The sequence below is a fragment of the Asterias rubens genome, unplaced genomic scaffold (genome assembly GCF_902459465.1).
Source record: "Asterias rubens unplaced genomic scaffold, eAstRub1.3, whole genome shotgun sequence".
NCBI lineage: Eukaryota > Metazoa > Echinodermata > Asteroidea > Forcipulatida > Asteriidae > Asterias > Asterias rubens.
This window is the reverse complement of record NW_022985794.1, coordinates 7,694-21,420: the sequence shown is the minus strand read 5'-3', so window position 1 is coordinate 21,420 and position 13,727 is coordinate 7,694. Positions and strand designations below refer to the sequence as shown.

The window sequence follows — 13,727 nt, the reverse complement described above, 5'->3', positions numbered from 1 at the left end:
CGGTGAATTTAATGCATGATTTACACGGCGCGTGGTGATAAATGGGAAAAAATATATTCATTGAAAAAAAAAGCCCGGACTTATAAAAACTGTCAGCTATGCTCTTGAATCATTCCGGAACTAAAAATGCTAGAGAGACGCGGTTTGTACCTGAGTCATCCTTGCATGTCCCTGCATCCGAATTTCGAAGTTTTAGGGCGGCTTCCGGACTTCTTGATAACGAAAATGACAAGTAGGCAGCTGTGCTCCGAAGCTAACTCAACAAGCCTACCTATGGGATTTTTGTGCACAGAAAAAAACACAGGTTACAACTGGTCAATTCGACCCCAAATACTTGCTCAATCTAAACAAGTTTTACACCATTGGATAGATATGATCAAGGGCTTTCTTCTCGTATCAAACTTAGTGTTGTGGGCATTTTCAAAGCGAGGCTAGAGGTCAGGGAGTAGACCCGACACACACCCCAAAATTCGGTGAATTTAACGCATGATTTACACGGCGCGTGGTGATAAATTGGAAAAAATATATTCAATTGAAAAAAAAAGCCCGGACTTATAAAAACTGTCAGCTATGCTCTTGAATCATTCCGGAACTAAAAATGCTAGAGAGACGCGGTTTGTACCTGAGTCATCCTTGCATGTCCCTGCATCCGAATTTTGAAGTTTTAGGGCGGCTTCCGGACTTCTTGATAACGAAAATGACAAGTAGGCAGCTGTGCTCCGAAGCTAACTCAACAAGCCTACCTATGGGATTTTTGTGCACAGAAAAAAACACAGGTTACAACTGGTCAATTCGACCCCAAATACTTGCTCAATCTAAACAAGTTTTACACCATTGGATAGATATGATCAAGGGCTTTCTTCTCGTATCAAACTTAGTGTTGTGGGCATTTTCAAAGCGAGGCTAGAGGTCAGGGAGTAGACCCGACACACACCCCAAAATTCGGTGAATTTAATGCATGATTTACACGGCGCGTGGTGATAAATTGGAAAAAATATATTCATTGAAAAAAAAAGCCCGGACTTATAAAAACTGTCAGCTATGCTCTTGAATCATTCCGGAACTAAAAATGCTAGAGAGACGCGGTTTGTACCTGAGTCATCCTTGCATGTCCCTGCATCCGAATTTCGAAGTTTTAGGGCGGCTTCCAGACTTCTTGATAACGAAAATGACAAGTAGGCAGCTGTGCTCCGAAGCTAACTCAACAAGCCTACCTATGGGATTTTTGTGCACAGAAAAAAACACAGGTTACAACTGGTCAATTCGACCCCAAATACTTGCTCAATCTAAACAAGTTTTACACCATTGGATAGATATGATCAAGGGCTTTCTTCTCGTATCAAACTTAGTGTTGTGGGCATTTTCAAAGCGAGGCTAGAGGTCAGGGAGTAGACCCGACACACACCCCAAAATTCGGTGAATTTAATGCATGATTTACACGGCGCGTGGTGATAAATGGGAAAAAATATATCCAATAAAAAAAAAAAGCCCGGACTTATAAAAACTGTCAGCTATGCTCTTGAATCATTCCGGAACTAAAAATGCTAGAGAGACGCGGTTTGTACCTGAGTCATCCTTGCATGTCCCTGCATCCGAATTTCGAAGTTTTAGGGCGGCTTCCGGACTTCTTGATAACGAAAATGACAAGTAGGCAGCTGTGCTCCGAAGCTAACTCAACAAGCCTACCTATGGGATTTTTGTGCACAGAAAAAAACACAGGTTACAACTGGTCAATTCGACCCCAAATACTTGCTCAATCTAAACAAGTTTTACACCATTGGATAGATATGATCAAGGGCTTTCTTCTCGTATCAAACTTAGTGTTGTGGGCATTTTCAAAGCGAGGCTAGAGGTCAGGGAGTAGACCCGACACACACCCCAAAATTCGGTGAATTTAATGCATGATTTACACGGCGCGTGGTGATAAATGGGAAAAAATATATTCAATGAAAAAAAAAGCCCGGACTTATAAAAACTGTCAGCTATGCTCTTGAATCATTCCGGAACTAAAAATGCTAGAGAGACGCGGTTTGTACCTGAGTCATCCTTGCATGTCCCTGCATCCGAATTTCTAAGTTTTAGGGCGGCTTCCAGTCTTCTTGATAACGAAAATGACAAGTAGGCAGCTGTGCTCCGAAGCTAACTCAACAAGCCTACCTATGGGATTTTTGTGCACAGAAAAAAACACAGGTTACAACTGGTTAATTCGACCCCAAATACTTGCTCAATCTAAACAAGTTTTACACCATTGGATAGATATGATCAAGGGCTTTCTTCTCGTATCAAACTTAGTGTTGTGGGCATTTTCAAAGCGAGGCTAGAGGTCAGGGAGTAGACCCGACACACACCCCAAAATTCGGTGAATTTAACGCATGATTTACACGGCGCGTGGTGATAAATTGGAAAAAATATATTCAATGAAAAAAAAGCCCGGACTTATAAAAACTGTCAGCTATGCTCTTGAATCATTCCGGAACTAAAAATGCTAGAGAGACGCGGTTTGTACCTGAGTCATCCTTGCATGTCCCTGCATCCGAATTTCGAAGTTTTAGGGCGGCTTCCAGACTTCTTGATAACGAAAATGACAAGTAGGCAGCTGTGCTCCGAAGCTAACTCAACAAGCCTACCTATGGGATTTTTGTGCACAGAAAAAAACACAGGTTACAACTGGTAAATTCGACCCCAAATACTTGCTCAATCTAAACAAGTTTTACACCATTGGATAGATATGATCAAGGGCTTTCTTCTCGTATCAAACTTAGTGTTGTGGGCATTTTCAAAGCGAGGCTAGAGGTCAGGGAGTAGACCCGACACACACCCCAAAATTCGGTGAATTTAATGCATGATTTACACGGCGCGTGGTGATAAATGGGAAAAAATATATTCAATGAAAAAAAAAGCCCGGACTTATAAAAACTGTCAGCTATGCTCTTGAATCATTCCGGAACTAAAAATGCTAGAGAGACGCGGTTTGTACCTGAGTCATCCTTGCATGTCCCTGCATCCGAATTTCGAAGTTTTAGGGCGGCTTCCAGACTTCTTGATAACGAAAATGACAAGTAGGCAGCTGTGCTCCGAAGCTAACTCAACAAGCCTACCTATGGGATTTTTGTGCACAGAAAAAAACACAAGTTACAACTGGTCAATTCGACCCCAAATACTTGCTCAATCTAAACATGTTTTACACCATTGGATAGATATGATCAAGAGCATTCTTCTCGTATCAAACATAGTGTTGTGGGCATTTTCAAAGCGAGGCTAGAGGTCAGGGAGTAGACCCGACACACACCCCAAAATTCGGTGAATTTAATGCATGATTTACACGGCGCGTGGTAATAAATGGGAAAAAATATATTCATTGAAAAAAAAGCCCGGACTTATAAAAACTGTCAGCTACGCTCTTGAATCATTCCGGAACTAAAAATGCTAGAGAGACGCGGTTTGTACCTGAGTCATCCTTGCATGTCCCTGCATCCGAATTTTAAAGTTTTAGGGCGGCTTTCGGACTTCTTGATAACGAAAATGACAAGTAGGCGTCTGTGCTCCGAAGCTAACTCAACAAGCCTACCTATGGGATTGTTGTGCACAGAAAAAAACACAGGTTACAACTGGTCAATTCGACCCCAAATACTTGCTCAATCTAAACAAGTTTTACACCATTGGATAGATATGATCAAGGGCTTTCTTCTCGTATCAAACTTAGTGTTGTGGGCATTTTCAAAGCGAGGCTAGAGGTCAGGGAGTAGACCCGACACACACCCCGAAATTCGGTGAATTTAATGCATGATTTACACGGCGCGTGGTGATAAATGGGAAAAAATATATTCATTGAAAAAAAAGCCCGGACTTATAAAAACTGTCAGCTATGCTCTTGAATCATTCCGGAACTAAAAATGCTAGAGAGACGCGGTTTGTACCTGAGTCATCCTTGCATGTCCCTGCATCCGAATTTTAAAGTTTTAGGGCGGCTTTCGGACTTCTTGATAACGAAAATGACAAGTAGGCAGCTGTGCTCCGAAGCTAACTCAACAAGCCTACCTATGGGATTTTTGTGCACAGAAAAAAACACAGGTTACAACTGGTCAATTCGACCCCAAATACTTGGTCAATCTAAACAGGTTTTACACCATTGGATAGATATGATCAAGGGCTTTCTTCTCGTATCAAACTTAGTGTTGTGGGCATTTTCAAAGCGAGGCTAGAGGTCAGGGAGTAGACCCGACACACACCCCAAAATTCGGTGAATTTAACGCATGATTTACACGGCGCGTGGTGATAAATTGGAAAAAATATATTCAATGAAAAAAAAAGCCCGGACTTATAAAAACTGTCAGCTATGCTCTTGAATCATTCCGGAACTAAAAATGCTAGAGAGACGCGGTTTGTACCTGAGTCATCCTTGCATGTCCCTGCATCCGAATTTCTAAGTTTTAGGGCGGCTTCCAGTCTTCTTGATAACGAAAATGACAAGTAGGCAGCTGTGCTCCGAAGCTAACTCAACAAGCCTACCTATGGGATTTTTGTGCACAGAAAAAAACACAGGTTACAACTGGTTAATTCGACCCCAAATACTTGCTCAATCTAAACAAGTTTTACACCATTGGATAGATATGATCAAGGGCTTTCTTCTCGTATCAAACTTAGTGTTGTGGGCATTTTCAAAGCGAGGCTAGAGGTCAGGGAGTAGACCCGACACACACCCCAAAATTCGGTGAATTTAACGCATGATTTACACGGCGCGTGGTGATAAATTGGAAAAAATATATTCAATGAAAAAAAAAGCCCGGACTTATAAAAACTGTCAGCTATGCTCTTGAATCATTCCGGAACTAAAAATGCTAGAGAGACGCGGTTTGTACCTGAGTCATCCTTACATGTCCCTGCATCCGAATTTCGAAGTTTTAGGGCGGCTTCCAGACTTCTTGATAACGAAAATGACAAGTAGGCAGCTGTGCTCCGAAGCTAACTCAACAAGCCTACCTATGGGATTTTTGTGCACAGAAAAAAACACAGGTTACAACTGGTAAATTCGACCCCAAATACTTGGTCAATCTAAACAAGTTTTACACCATTGGATAGATATGATCAAGGGCTTTCTTCTCGTATCAAACTTAGTGTTGTGGGCATTTTCAAAGCGAGGCTAGAGGTCAGGGAGTAGACCCGACACACACCCCAAAATTCGGTGAATTTAACGCATGATTTACACGGCGCGTGGTGATAAATTGGAAAAAATATATTCAATGAAAAAAAAAGCCCGGACTTATAAAAACTGTCAGCTATGCTCTTGAATCATTCCGGAACTAAAAATGCTAGAGAGACGCGGTTTGTACCTGAGTCATCCTTGCATGTCCCTGCATCCGAATTTCGAAGTTTTAGGGCGGCTTCCAGACTTCTTGATAACGAAAATGACAAGTAGGCAGCTGTGCTCCGAAGCTAACTCAACAAGCCTACCTATGGGATTTTTGTGCACAGAAAAAAACACAAGTTACAACTGGTCAATTCGACCCCAAATACTTGCTCAATCTAAACATGTTATATACCATTGGATAGATATGATCAAGAGCATTCTTCTCGTATCAAACATAGTGTTGTGGGCATTTTCAAAGCGAGGCTAGAGGTCAGGGAGTAGACCCGACACACACCCCAAAATTCGGTGAATTTAATGCATGATTTACACGGCGCGTGGTAATAAATGGAAAAAAATATATTCATTGAAAAAAAAGCCCGGACTTATAAAAACTGTCAGCTACGCTCTTGAATCATTCCGGAACTAAAAATGCTAGAGAGACGCGGTTTGTACCTGAGTCATCCTTGCATGTCCCTGCATCCGAATTTTAAAGTTTTAGGGCGGCTTTCGGACTTCTTGATAACGAAAATGACAAGTAGGCGTCTGTGCTCCGAAGCTAACTCAACAAGCCTACCTATGGGATTGTTGTGCACAGAAAAAAACACAGGTTACAACTGGTCAATTCGACCCCAAATACTTGCTCAATCTAAACAAGTTTTACACCATTGGATAGATATGATCAAGGGCTTTCTTCTCGTATCAAACTTAGTGTTGTGGGCATTTTCAAAGCGAGGCTAGAGGTCAGGGAGTAGACCCGACACACACCCCGAAATTCGGTGAATTTAATGCATGATTAACACGGCGCGTGGTGATAAATGGGAAAAAATATATCCATTGAAAAAAAAGCCCGGACTTATAAAAACTGTCAGCTACGCTCTTGAATCATTCCGGAACTAAAAATGCTAGAGAGACGCGGTTTGTACCTGAGTCATCCTTGCATGTCCCTGCATCCGAATTTTAAAGTTTTAGGGCGGCTTTCGGACTTCTTGATAACAAAAATGACAAGTAGGCGTCTGTGCTCCGAAGCTAACTCAACAAGCCTACCTATGGGATTGTTGTGCACAGAAAAATACACAAGTTACAACTGGTCAATTCGACCTTAAATACTTGCTCAATCTAAACAAGTTTTACACCATTGGATAGATATGATCAAGGGCTTTCTTCTCGTATCAAACTTAGTGTTGTGGGCATTTTCAGAGCGAGGCTAGAGGTCAGGGAGTAGACCCGACACACACACCCCAAAATTCGGTGAATTTAATGCATGATTTACACGGCGCGTGGTAATAAATGGGAAAAAATATATTCATTGAAAAAAAAGCCCGGACTTATAAAAACTGTCAGCTATGCTCTTGAATCATTCCGGAACTAAAAATGCTAGAGACACGCGCGGCCCTGTTTTGGCAAAAGGGTGTAACCCAATTTTTCAACTTTTTGAGAAAATACAATTTCTAGGGAAAGTGAGGGCGCTTTTCCCAATGAACGAAGTCTCAAGTCCGTACGATGTACCATTTTAAAGATAGTATGTGCTATCTTCACATATTTTTCATATTTTCATTCCGATTTCTTTGGCAAAACGGTGTATCTCATAGATAACACCCGCTTATAGATGAGTATGTTGAGGCAAAACAGCCTAACTTAGTGTTAAATATGTTTGCCCTGAAAGAATATTGCACTACAAGCTACTTGTTTTATGTCAGAGAGACGTATCTTATAGATACACTCTTCTGCTATGTGAAGAGTATGTTGCTATCACTGACTAATTCTGCGTCAGAAAGATGTATCTCTCGGATACACCGTTTTGCCATATTAAAGTTTGTTACTCCCAAATTATTATTTTCTATCAGAGGGCCGTATCTCTACATACACCGTTTTACCATCAAAAAGGTAGATTGATCAATAGTAAACAGCTTTATGTCAACAAGACTTATCTCTTGATACACACTTTTGCCTTGAAGACTGTTTATTAATTGCTAGCCGGCGGCGGGTGTATTCTGATGTTACGCCCTTTTGCCTTGTTTACAACCTGACAGAGAGGGCGCCATCATTTTAGTTTTGACTTATACCCTGACTGCACATGTAGTGAAAGTACATGCAGGCGGCATGCAGACTAAAGGCAACACACAGCTAGCTCGACCTCGTCCCCAGGGTGTGTCGAGCAGTACGAGGACTATTGTAAACATGGTTGGAAATAAAGTAAACCATGGGGACGAGGTTGCAGCTAGCTAGCTGTCATGCAATTTGTTGTTTGCTTGGACATGCAGTAGCTGTAATACAAAATGGCAAGTAGAGGACTTGTGATGTTAAAATTGGCCCGGCTTAAAAATCGTAAAGGTATGTAGAATATTACTGGTTGATATTTATAATTTCAGCAATAATGCTGTTTTATCACTGATGCTAAATCAAATGCATTGGCCGTCGCAGTCTAACACGACGGTTGCCGGTCATGTATTTTTGGTCACTTATCGTATATTCATCAAATCAATGTTCATACAAAATAAGTTTTACTTTCTTTTTAGGCCTAGTTCGTTATTATCATCACAAGCTTTAACAATTACAATACACGTTGAAGTTTAACACCCCAAAATATTCCCAAAAATGTTTCAGCTGTAAAAACTGGAAGTCGAATGCAAATTGAATAACATGGTCATGGTAATGGTTAAAAAATAGCTAGTGCAGTGGCTAGACCCAGTAACTGGGGCGTCCTTTTTTTTAAATGTTGGCATCATCGGTCGTATTAGCGCCCCAGGTTATTAATGTATGGTTCATACATGTTCCTACTCTCAGCATGATTGATGGGTGCCCTGCCTCAAACCGCGTAATCGTCACTGTCGAGGCAGGGCAGGTCTAAAATTTTAGATGGGTGCCCTGCCGCAACCGTTACGACTACGCGGTTGAGGCAGGGCACCCATCGGTCATGCTGAGAGTAGGATCATGTATGAACCATACAGTAATAACCTGGGGCGCTAATACGACCGATGATGCCAAAATTTAAAAAAAGGAGTACAGCTGCGCCCCAGTTACTGGGTCTAGCTAGTGGCAAAAGACGTCAAAAACAAGTTGTCAAGATTAGAGTTAGACTGATCCCCACCTCTATCATGATTATAATATTACAAGTTTTAAAATTGAACTGATAAGTGATAAAATAAGTTATGTAAAGGCCTAGACCCAGTAACTGTGGCGATGTACTCGTTTTTCGTAGATGTTAACATTTCAAAAAAACAAGTACAGCGCCCCAGTTACTGGGTCGTAGGCCTATGCTATTGTAAATGTACTTGTAGTACATAGACCTCCCTAATGCTTTTACTAGAATGAGCGATTTTTTTTTCTTAAAACATCATCAGAACGGTAAAAGGCTAACAATAACTAATAATAAACAAACATTAACACGGATTAACAAAAATCACAATAAATTACATGTTGCTGTTTTTGACAACACTATCACCCCAAGTGCATGAAGACCATTTGCCTTTATTGAAAACAGTAATAAATGTTGATGCCTGCCTTTTAGATAATTGTCTACATGTAGTTGTAAACCATGGCTGGATCTATTTTCGATTTTTTGTTTCATTCCTAGCAACCCAGCCAAAATGTGAAGTGCCATCATCAGCTGCATGTGCATTGCTGCACACACCTCATCCAACTGCAGCAATTACTAACCCAGATGAGGAAGCAGGTAAGCAAACTCAGGAAATTCCAAGTAATCTTGTTTTCTGGTTTCATCAAAAAATCACCAGCTTTACATACATGTACGTTTTTGTCATATATAAAACACTTTAATTATTATTATTATTAATTGTTTTTGTCCTAAACAGCTGCCTTACCAGCCCCAGCAGCAATGACGGTTACTGTGCCTACAACTAGCAAAGGTTGGTAAACTAACATTTAGAAATGTAAATAAAGTATTTTTGAGTAGACATGCCTTAAGTGGATCAAAAATTCAGTATTGAGGCATGTAAAAAAATACTTCTTGTATCAGAGTTATTGAGGATGTGGAAGCAGTTTATGGAAGCTGTTGTCTTCCTTTTTCATACTACTCTACTTTTAACTTAAATTTCTATTAATATGTTATTTACTTTATTCCTAGGAACCAAGCCAACATGTGAAGTGCCATCATCAGCTGCAAGTTCATTGCTGCACATGTCTCACCCAACTGAAACAATGAACCAAGGACAAGTAGGTAAGAAAACGTCAAATGTATTTAGAAATTCACTTTCTCAAGACCTCAACTCTCTTAACCTGTTTGCGCTCTCTTGTTGTTATTCTCTATGTGATTTTTCCCTCGATTGCAGCCTTACCAGCTCCAGCTACACTGAATGAGGCCATACCTGCAACTGGTAGTATTGAACTTTCCAAAACTCAAACTGAGTCATGTGCAAGAGCATTACCTCTCGTAGTTGCTTTGACTAGGTCTAAAAGAGTTGCCTCAACCATGTGGGTCACCCCAGTCTTTCAGCCTTCAATGGATGTGCCCAGTGATGTGCAGGAAGCAGCACTGCCTTCTGTGACCGATTCACCATCATCATTCGTTCCCACAGATGAGGAAACAGGTAAGAAAACTTTGGAAATCTCAATTAAAAACTATTTTCTGGTTATATCAAACTAGCCTTGGCTTTACATACAATATTGTCCTTACATTAGGTTTGTATATTTTTGTTTACCCTCGACAGTGGCCTCACCAACTCCAGCAGAAACAGTTGCCTCGACCACTTGGGTGCCCCCAGCCTTTAAACCTGCAACTGATGTGCTTAGTGATGTACAGGCAGCAGCATTACCCACCGTGACTGATTCAACCTCACCCAGGTGTGTCCCCCAAGCCTTTAAGCTTGCCATTGATGTGCCTAGTGTATTAGACATCAATGTGCCTGTTACAGATGCAGAAGTGACGGCCTTGCCCCTTTTGCCTGCTTCAACCAGCCTTGTATCTAAAAAGGCATCATGTCGTAAACAATTGTTTCCGTCTGCACCAGCTTTCTCCTTCACCAACGCAGGACTGCCATCTTCTAGCCACGCACCTGCAGCACAATATGAGGACCAGGACTTTGACATGCAAAGCTTATCAGATGAATCTGATACAATATTTGGTAAGTAACTGTGGTCTTTATTATTTTTTATAAAAGTAAAGGATGATCAAACTAAAAGTAACTAAACAATAAAAAAAATTGTTATTTGAAATATTGAGTTTTTTTTCTCATTGCAATAGATGATATCATGATATGCCCTTCAGCTGAAACTGCGATAAATGACATGCTGATGAGCTGCATAAGTGGCGACATTGAAAGTAAGTTCAAAAATGTAGTAGTAAGTTGTATGACAAGATTTTGTGTATGTATAGTATGATTATTTGTTTTCTTTTAAATTACACAATCATTCACCTATATTTGAATTTTCAGCATGTACATGTGAGCCAGCCTTTGTACTCAATAACATTTTCCAACTTTTTTTCCCAAGGACCGAATATCATGCCTGTTACAGGCAATATTGATCAGATACTAATACATGTACCTGTTGAAGAGGATGAAGTCATGGCCGAGGACCCGCAAGGTATAGTAAATGACAGTGAAAAAAATAATAATAATAATGATTATAGGAGGTCGTACACCATTGCGTTTTCGCAAGGTTCATTTCTTACAAAAACATTTTGACTAAATTGATTATAAAAAATGTAAACAAATTTAAATTATAAATACATTTTCCTTTAATATTTTATTATCAATCACCCGTATTTGATTTTACAGGCGATATTGATCAGATACCAATACCTATTGAAGAGGATGAAGTCGTGGCCGAAGCCCCAAAAGGTAGAGTAATTAACAGTTAAAAGAGAACGAATGTCATGTGACATCCCCAAAAGTAAACTTTTTAGAAGTTCAACACTGAGGGCGCACTTGGGCTCCCTACATAAACAAAACAACGTGCAAGACTACTTGAAAGATCTGTATGAAGATGTACAACTGGGGAAAATTTATTTGGAGCTTCTCAAACACAAAAACAGCTCGGTGCAAGATTTGTTTTGCTTAGCAGAAAGAGGTTTATAGCTAAAATTCCATATCATCTGCACAATTTGTGACTGGATCCGTTCTTAATTTTTTTCAGTAATTATTTGTCAAGCATTTTTTCTGCTTAAGCAGCTCTATGAAATTGGACCTTGGTACATACCTACCCACTAAAAGTGAGTCATTTTCTCGTTAATGCATACCAATATGAATACTTGCCAACCAATAACATTCTCGAACTAACTATATGTATCTTGGGTACTTTTTAAACACTTTCGATGTATTATTTTCTTTGCAGCTAAAAAGCGCTCTCGAACAAGTTTTGAAAAGAAGGAAACTAATCGGGGGAAGCATCCAATGCTACCAGTTTGTCAGTGCTCAAAAAAATGTCCAGAGCTAATCCCGGAAATCCAACGGCAAGCAATATGGAACAACTTTTGGGATCTTCAATACAACCGTCAAAGAGACTGGCTCGTTCAAAATGTTGACCGAATCCAGAAGCGTTCTGTTACAAACACTGCCAAACACTCACGACGTTCTAACACACTTGTGTGGCGCTTGGGAGCAAATGTAGTGTGTAAGACTTTCTTTTTACACACTCTAGGTTACAGAAGTGACAAACTTGTACTTACTGCCTTGAACAATATTCGAAATGACGGGGATGTAATTGTTGGAACTACAGGAGACAAAAGGGGTCATCATGAACCGAAAAATAAACTTTCCCAAGAGTATCATGACAAAGTTGTTACTCACATTAACTCATACAGGCCTCAAGTTTCCCATTATAAGAGGCAACATGCTCCCAACCGAAGGTACCTTCCGTCTGAACTATCGATTACACTTATGTACAATCATTTCAAAGACTCCCTGACTGAGGGTGAAGTAGTGTGCTCTTACACTTACTACTTTGGAGTCTTTCAATCAATGAACATATCATTTGCACAACCTGAAAATGACTTGTGCAAGAAATGTATGGAACATAATCATACACATTCGGAATTGGAACATAGTTGTACTACATGTGACTGTGCTGCATGCTCTGGTTTTCAAAAGCACAAGAATGATGCTGAACAAGCAAGACAAGCCCTTCATCTTGATACGAAGAAAATGGAAGAACACAATAAAGTAATTGTGGCAACAGTAGACATGCAAAAAGCAATAACGATACCAAAAGTGCCAACTAAAGATCATTTCTTCTCCCGGAAGTTAGTTGTCTTCAATGAGACGTTTGCATGTCCCGGTAAAGACGGACAAGCGACATGTGTCCTATGGCATGAGGCGGAGGCAGGTAGGAAGGCGTTCAATGTCTGCAGCTCGTACGTTGCTTTCATCAAACAAAACAGGGACAAAGAGGAAATCATATTGTATGCGGACAACTGCTCCTCTCAAAACAAGAACTGGACTTTGCTCTCAGCAATGCCAAGGATCGTAAATGACCCTTCAGTGGGAGCCCAGAGTATCACAATAAAGTACTTTGAACCTGGTCACACCTTCATGGCTGCAGATGCTGTGCATGGAAACATAGCAACTAAGATGAACCGTCAAACTGCTATATACGATTTTACAGACATTGTCGACATAATCAACAATTCTCGTAAAAATATGAAATGTGCACTAATAGACCATAGTTCAATGTACCTGTTTGAAAATCGTGCAAAAAAGGTAAACTTGGTTTTGAAGGACCTTAAAGTAATCCAGTTTCGCCGAGGTTCTTTGAGCATGCACATCAAAGAATCCCACGAGGAAAATTGTGTCTTCAAAGAGATCAAGCTGTTGAAGAAAGCTGAAGTTCGGGAGATAGAGAACAAACTGTCTCGCAACGAAAATCCACTTACGTCCGTACCAAGAATGGAAGCACCAAGAGGTGTAGCGTTATCAAAAAAAGAAGAAATACTGAAGCTTACCACAACAATGCCTATTTACAAGAAGGAGTTCTTCGAGAATATGGTCGTAACTGAGGAGGCTGTAGATCTGGAAACATCGCGGGAGGAGTAAAATGCAGTGGGAGTAGAGTGGATAAATTTGTAAAATCAGAAATACAGTCAAGCATCTTTTCAGCTGGAAATGTGTTGGGCCATCCCTTTGTTGGTTTGCAATACATATGAAACAACATTTCATGTCTGTAAACAGTAACACTTCATTATTTGAAAAAATGGTTTGAATACAATTGTTCTATCATAACCTTAAAGAAGTATTGATGGGTACTGATGAAGTATTAGTTTGCTAATTGGTTTAAATTTTTTAAGTTGTGGATATTTTCCGTATCAATTCCCTGTTATCAATTCCCTGTTACTGTTATTATTTATTAAATATGGATGTTATGGAAGTAGGCAAATATTGCCGTGAATTTAAGTTTGTATATATTGTGTGTTTTGTATATTGTGACT

At 40.1% G+C, this 13,727-nt stretch overlaps 1 protein-coding gene across 2 annotated transcripts; it reads left to right on the top strand.

Annotated features, from left to right (window-relative positions):
• Positions 1 to 6,742: 6,742 nt before the first annotated feature.
• LOC117306699 (protein PRRC2C-like) lies at positions 6,743 to 11,048 on the top strand. Of its 2 annotated transcripts, XM_033791179.1 has the most exons (8): positions 6,743 to 7,678; positions 8,922 to 9,020; positions 9,160 to 9,213; positions 9,432 to 9,524; positions 9,637 to 9,894; positions 10,015 to 10,428; positions 10,548 to 10,625; positions 10,796 to 11,048. In XM_033791179.1, the coding sequence occupies exons 1-8, from the start codon at positions 7,624 to 7,626 to the stop codon at positions 10,987 to 10,989; spliced, it is 1,245 nt and encodes a 414-aa protein (XP_033647070.1). In that variant the 5' UTR covers positions 6,743 to 7,623; the 3' UTR covers positions 10,990 to 11,048. The 2 variants fall into 2 exon arrangements, with proteins under 2 accessions (XP_033647070.1, XP_033647069.1); XM_033791178.1 differs by lacking the exon at positions 6,743 to 7,678 and having other exon boundaries at positions 8,629 to 9,020.
• The last annotated feature ends 2,679 nt before the right edge of the window (positions 11,049 to 13,727 follow it).

Coding starts and splice junctions, on each gene's coding strand:
- LOC117306699 (XM_033791178.1), top strand. CDS start 8,762: ATGTTGCTGTTTTTGACAACACTATCACCCCAAGTGCATGAAGACCAT. Junction 9,214..9,431: donor TGTGCCTACAACTAGCAAAG/GTTGGTAAACTA, acceptor CTTTATTCCTAG/GAACCAAGCCAACATGTGAA. Junction 10,626..10,795: donor CATAAGTGGCGACATTGAAA/GTAAGTTCAAAA, acceptor TTTTTTCCCAAG/GACCGAATATCATGCCTGTT.